The sequence below is a fragment of the Primulina tabacum genome, chromosome 14 (assembly GCF_025594145.1).
Source record: "Primulina tabacum isolate GXHZ01 chromosome 14, ASM2559414v2, whole genome shotgun sequence".
NCBI lineage: Eukaryota > Viridiplantae > Streptophyta > Magnoliopsida > Lamiales > Gesneriaceae > Primulina > Primulina tabacum.
Genome location: NC_134563.1, coordinates 3,779,240 through 3,785,854, shown reverse-complemented (window position 1 = coordinate 3,785,854; position 6,615 = coordinate 3,779,240). Strand labels below are relative to the sequence as shown.

At 36.3% G+C, this 6,615-nt stretch overlaps 1 protein-coding gene across 1 annotated transcript; it reads right to left on the bottom strand.

The window, feature by feature from the left end:
- Nucleotides 1–437: 437 nt before the first annotated feature.
- Nucleotides 438–6,379, bottom strand: LOC142524218 (DEAD-box ATP-dependent RNA helicase 7-like). Its single transcript, XM_075628093.1, has 14 exons — nucleotides 5,772–6,379; nucleotides 5,012–5,146; nucleotides 4,437–4,577; nucleotides 4,229–4,340; nucleotides 4,023–4,093; nucleotides 3,749–3,903; nucleotides 3,501–3,612; nucleotides 2,255–2,356; nucleotides 2,100–2,160; nucleotides 1,837–2,005; nucleotides 1,663–1,759; nucleotides 1,484–1,578; nucleotides 1,103–1,236; nucleotides 438–951 (listed from the first exon to the last, which is right to left on the bottom strand). The coding sequence occupies exons 1-14, from the start codon at nucleotides 6,264–6,266 to the stop codon at nucleotides 734–736; spliced, it is 2,097 nt and encodes a 698-aa protein (XP_075484208.1). The 5' UTR covers nucleotides 6,267–6,379; the 3' UTR covers nucleotides 438–733.
- Nucleotides 6,380–6,615: the final 236 nt, after the last annotated feature.

Genomic DNA, 6,615 nt, shown 5'->3' with positions numbered 1-6,615 from the left:
GTATTTTTTTAAAAAAAATGTTAGATTTAAAATAATTTTCAAAGCGGATAAGAAGCCCAAATAAGCAGTTAATCAGAAGTGTTAAATTACTTCGAACATGATTAGTAATAATCAAACACTTAAGATCAGCTACTTAGTTGTTTTTATCTGTCTAAGATGGTGAATAGACTAATATCATCTAGTAATATTTATAATTTACATTTTAATTTTTGTTATAAACATTCAGGCAAAAACTTGTGTAAGACGATCTCACGAGTCGTATTTTGTGAGACAGATATTTTATTTGGGTCATCAATGAAAAAATATTACTTTTTATCCTAAGAGTATTACTTTTTATTGTGAATATCGTTAAAATTAACTCGTCTCACAAATAAAAATTCGTGAGACGGTCTCACAAGAGACCTACTCAAACATTCAGACTAAAAATTAAAGTTAACTAACAAATAATATGAGCCAGCAATTAATAAGTCTTAACATGTTAAATCCATCAATTTTGAGCAAGAGTCGTAAAGGATATTGGTTCATGTTTAAATGGGCTGGGATGAGCCTTGACAAAAAAGTTAATGGTATGGATAGCACTTGAATCTAATGAAAATAAAATTACCATAACAAAACTTAGAACAAGAAAATATGGAGAAAGAGCAAGACAAAATAATAATCCATAGTATATTCTTCAGGATGACAGATTCTATGCCCATTAGCATGGTAGTGCTAAGTGAATGAGTCTAGGTTTTCACCATTTGCGGCCGCTATTTCCACGACCTCTTGCTCCACGTCTATTAGGAAATCCACCTCTCCCACCAGAAAATCCACCATTTCTCCTACCCGAGTAGCCGCCACCTCCTCGGCCACCGCCACCTCCAAATCTTCCGCCACTTGCCTGCTCTTTTTGTTGCAAACTAGGCAAAGATTTCACTACCTCTAAACTCACCCCAGCAGCATTTTCCTGGCCTGCAACCCCACAATGCAGAAAGCGTTTAAATTCCACTGGGATATTTGTAAACTACCATGGAAGTTTAAAATTATCGCTTGAAAGATTTGAAGGATTCTTTAATTGTCAACGACTACACGAACAACAAAAATAAGATGGTAGGAACTTAACCAGCAAGGAACATGTCCAGGTCTTCGGCAGCCACATCAAACACCGCACCATTCCCATTGGATGTTAAAGAAAGTCCTTTAATTGACACAACCTTCTCTTCAGGCAAAAATCTCCGTAGAACCCCGTATGCAAAACTGGCATATTATGGTGTCAGAAAAAAGAACAAAGTAAAAAATATATCAACGAAACTAATGAACTAGACAAAGCACAACTGTCTTCTCAAGACAAATAATAAAAATGTGCCACAAGTTGCAAACAAATAGAGAATATTGTTACATCAAAAGTATCTGTCCAGTGTGGAGGCTTTCAACACGTTATGGTTCACATTATGTCTCAGCACACCAAATATAAGTTAAAGAAAATGAGATTTCAAAAACTCACGATGGTGAGTGAATGGGCTTTCCACATTCGAGAAGAACGGTGACATTGTTCTCCATGGAAGTGAGAAGTGATCTACTCTTGATCTCGGTATAACCCTGCATAACAAAGAATAAAACTTGTGTCAACAGACAAATTGACCCAGTTTCCCACCAAAACAAGGAAAAAGAATGAAAACTTACGGCGGCCTTGGCCAGTGCCTTAGCTAGTAGTTCTGCTGGTGATAAATCAGATGAATTCAGCAGCTCCTCAGCAGCAGCCTTGAAAACCGGAATGACACTGCAAGTTGTAGAGTATATTAACATTGTGTTCAACATCAACAGTAAGCACGCACTTAAAACTTTCCTGGAGCATACCTATCAGAGATCTCAGAAATTTTTTCCGCAGCATCTGCACCAGCAGCTTTAGCTATATCTGCTGGCTGCGGAGCAGAAATGTGTTCAAATTTGACACCTGCTTCTCTTTCAATCCTAGAAAAGTTTGATTTCCTGGGATCATAAAGCATTACAGCAACACCAGATTTACCTGCAGGAAACAGCAATAAGCTCCTTAACAATCAAACTCAAAATCAAAACAAATTCAGAATGCAAAGGACACATATTTATATTAATCAACTTACCTGCTCTCCCTGTTCTTCCAGACCGATGAATATATGCCTCTACATCACGAGGAGGCTCACACTAAATCATAACAAGTATTTTGTCAGATGTGATACAGAATAAAGCAATAAAAGAATATCATTTATCTCTGCTTAAGATAAGAAAATATTGAAACCTGAATGATTAACTGGACATCATCAATATCCAATCCACGTGCAGCAACATTTGTAGCCACAAGTGTTGAAAATTTGCCTGACCTAAATCCAGAAAGTGTGACCTGAAAAAGCATAAGACAAAATACGTAAAAAAATGCTGGAGTGTGATCTTTAAATATTTTTTATGCATAGTGATCAAACGTGGCCTGGGTTATTGCCAACACGCAGAACTTGAAACCGAGGCATCTGAGAGACGCAAAAGTGTTCGCTTTAAATAAGTGGCCGCTATTTTGTAGGTAAATAAAAATTAACTCAAGCCCAACCAATTTTGAAGCCCGTGGCTACTTAATGATAAAAAAACCCTTCATGCATGATTTTCCATCTCCCTCGGCCTCAAGTTTTATCTGTGACAGGGCAGCAGCAGCGCAGCATTTTGTGTGTTTTCCTCATTGCATTTGGTTCCTGTTTTTTCTAGCCCCATAATCTTTCACCAAATAATATCTTTATTCCTACCAAATATCATATATTACAGAGTGCTGCTACGCGAAGGACAGAAGGTTAGCAGAATTAATTTTGTTGACTTTGCTGGATCGAAGAGACAGAAACAAACAGGTGCAGCACTGCAGCTGGAGAAATCTTGAACGCTTTAAGCTATGTGAAGGTTAGCACTTAGTAGAACTAATTTTGTTGACCTTCCGTTCTCAACCACGAAGTACAATATTTTCATATTTTGTTGACCTTCCGTTCTCAACCACGAAGTACAATATTTTCATGACACTAGCTCCTATTAACATTTTTCCATATAAACCAACATATTTATATTGTTTGCTATCTTTGTGAAAATTATTTAATTTATATAATATTATAATATAAATAACTTTATATATATTGTATTTTAAAATTTATGTCAAATAATTCGATAAAGCGAGCACTCCGCCTTGTCCCTTGCGCCTCATGCTCCAGGGTATCTCGTGCCTCAGGCTCCAGGGTATCTTGCGCCTTGCAGCCTAAATAACCATGTACTTATGTGCATCTTCCACTTTAGACCAAAGAATATCATGGTAATAACAATTCCAGTGTCCAAGTAGGAAAATCGACAAGCAGCAATAGCATAAAGTCCAGAAAAATGGAAGTATAAAGTCATTATCGGAGGATTATACTATATATGGAGAAACAACTAACGGCGAGGAAAAACAGTTTTTAACATCAATACCGACTTTTTAAGTAAATAACAAGAGAAATTGGAGAACAAAACAAGAATCTTACCTCACGTGTGGCCTGCTGTATGTCACCATGCAAAGCACGAGCTCCAGGCAGTAATCCAGAAAGCGTTGAAGCAGAATCCTTTGTCTCCGTAAAAATAATAGTGCGTCCTCCACTAAATTAGTTATTCCACGGAAAGAAAGGTGAGTGAAAAATAAAACGGAAAAGATGATAGGCGCTTACAACCGACAAAAATGTTAGGTCTAAAAATATAGATAAATTATTTCTTAAAGTTTCTAGAATAGACCTACCTACTGTAGCAGCTAATTATATCAGGTATAAGCTGTGATCTGGCAGAACTTGAACAAGGAAGAACAATATGCCTCACGTTGGTGCTAGCCTTCATTTTCTCATTGCCAACAAGGTCGGCAGTCTTCTTACCCGGTTTTAAAAATTTAGTTGAAATCTGGCATACAAGTACAAGTCTTGTCAGAATACTGAAATAACAATATTAACAGAAAGTAATGTTGGCAATCACAATACTAATAAAGTAATGAAAAGATTTTCAAGGAAAGAATAAAATACCTTCTTCACCCAGTCTGGTAAAGTGGCACTAAAGAGCAACGTCTGGACTTTACTAGCATCCTCTACCTTGCCTTCAAATTAAATAATGAGAGAATAAGCAGTAAATAATTATATAATAGGTTACATCCCACCAAAGAATCCAAAATAAGAAGGAAATATGGGGCCTAAAGTATAGAAAGTTTCCATCCCAAGTTTTTCCAGCATACCTAAAATAAGCTCAACGTCTTCAACAAAGCCCATCCTCAACATTTCATCAGCTTCATCAAGTACTCGAAATTTTAGTGCCCCGAAATCGAGATTTCCCCTTTCTATGTGATCCTGTGTGACGATTCCAGAAATTCAAAAGCAGATTTAAACTTGTATTATATTGTACACTAAACAAAAATTTAAAAGATGCATTATTTGGAAGTATACCTTGATACGACCAGGAGTACCAACAACTATATCGACACCTCTTTTCAATTGAATCTGTTGTGGCTGGTATGGAGAACCCCCATACAAGCAACATGAATTCAACCCTAATGCCCCACCATATACTTCGAAGTCAGAAAACACCTATGACCATATTAATAAGAAATATGGGAAGGAAAAAACATAAGACTGTGAAACTAAGAGGAAAAAAACTAACACAATTCTCAGGGAGTAAGAAAAATAAAGTAAGTGCTATTGTACTCAAAGATATGTTTGGATCTGGGATTCACAATTCAACAATGGAAAATGATGAAAAAATTAAAAAGCAATAGCATAAAAAATCAGATCCCATCAATATTTCCTCTTAAGCAAAACATGGTTTACTCAAAATGAACTTTCATAATGTAACTAAGAATTATGAAAAAAATGTAACACACCAATGATTAGTAAATGTCCCTAGTAATAACAATTGTTAATGCATTTCGTCTTCGATTTCTTTTTAAACTAAAACAATAATCTTTTTCCAAATTTTCTTTCAACAAAGTCAAATGTCTGAACTAAGCATATTAAATAAATACCTGAGTGGCCAATTCCCTAGTGGGCAAAAGCACAAGAACGCTAGGTGCCCTTCCGTAGCCAGTCTTCCGGGATGCTTTTGCAGGTCCACTTGTCAATGATTCCAACATTGGTAACACGAACGCCAATGTTTTACCCTATAAAAAATTACACGTGTAAAGGATATGTTTAATAACTATTTTCAGAACAAAACCCAAAAAATATGTGACATATCCATGTGCCCATTCAAGGAGATCTCGGGTTACTTTCATACTTGGCAATTACAAATGAACATTAAAACAACTAAAAAGATTTTGAGATTTTCTCATAAGCAACTTCTGTATTTCTGGGGATGCTGATTGATGAACAAGTAGACACCCCATACTCACATAGTCATATTCATTCAGAGAGTTTCCAAGTTGACATAAATCTGCTATAGTTGTTCCAACTCATCATCTTAAAACCTCAAATTTTTGTTTTTTCCAGTAGAGATAAAAATAAAAATATAATGAAAGATAATGGTTCAGGTTAGTCAATGAAAATTACTGTCCAACATGAACCAACTATTAAAATTCAATATTTCTGGAATAACAAATAAACTTGCAATTGTGAATTCTACGAGAAGTATATCCTAACAAAGTAAAAAGCTGCCATAACTCAAATTGCTACGCAAAATAACATAAAAACCTTAACATAATGCTTCTTAAGAGGTAAAGATAATAAAAATAATCACAATACAACCTATTAGCATAAAAAAGAAGAAGACCAAAATAGAATTCCAACCTGACCAGTACGTGCCCTTCCAACCAAATCTGAGCCATCCAGAATAGTATCGAACGTCATTGCCTGAATAGGAAACAACGACTGAATCCCCTTATACTTTAATGCCTCCCTCAGTGGTTCTGAAATCCGGAAATTCTTCACGGCATTAGGGTTCTCTTTCTCCTCATCCTCATGCAATTTCATCTTTTTCTGCTTACCCAAATCATTGATGGGCTCGCCAATCTCCGAGCTAGTCTCGCTCCTCTCCTCCGTGCTATCGTCCATCTCGACTTCTAACACCTTCCGCTTCTTCTCTTTGCTCTTTTTCAGAATGATATTGGAATTTGAATCATCGGGATCCTGCTCGGAGGTTGGTCTCGTCTTATTGCTGGATTTTTTCTCTTTCTTCATCTTTTTCTTAATGGAATCATCACCATCCAAGGAGAAAGTTTCAGCTTTGTTCAATTTCTTCATCTTGGCGGAGGACTGTGATTCTGATAAACCAATCGAAGGCATTGCAATCTATATCCTCACCTCCAGATGAATCGAGCTCTCTACTGCAAGGAATTTGTCAACGTCGCGCGGGAGCAGATGAGAACAAAGAGGAGGAAATAGGGTTTTAGTAGGGTTCGCAAAGGTGGAGAGACAAAAACGGCGTCGGACAAAGTGTTGTGGTGAAATTGGGCCTGGATTATTAAACTTTGCTTTTATAATTTATGATATTGGGTTGTCATCAGGCCCATCCATTTGGATACATTCTTCAATTCTTAATTTTTTTTCTTATTTAAAATTCAAAACAATTAAATGATTATAGTGACGAATTCAAAAATATATCGACATGGCCAACGATGTAGCTTGTTTGTGT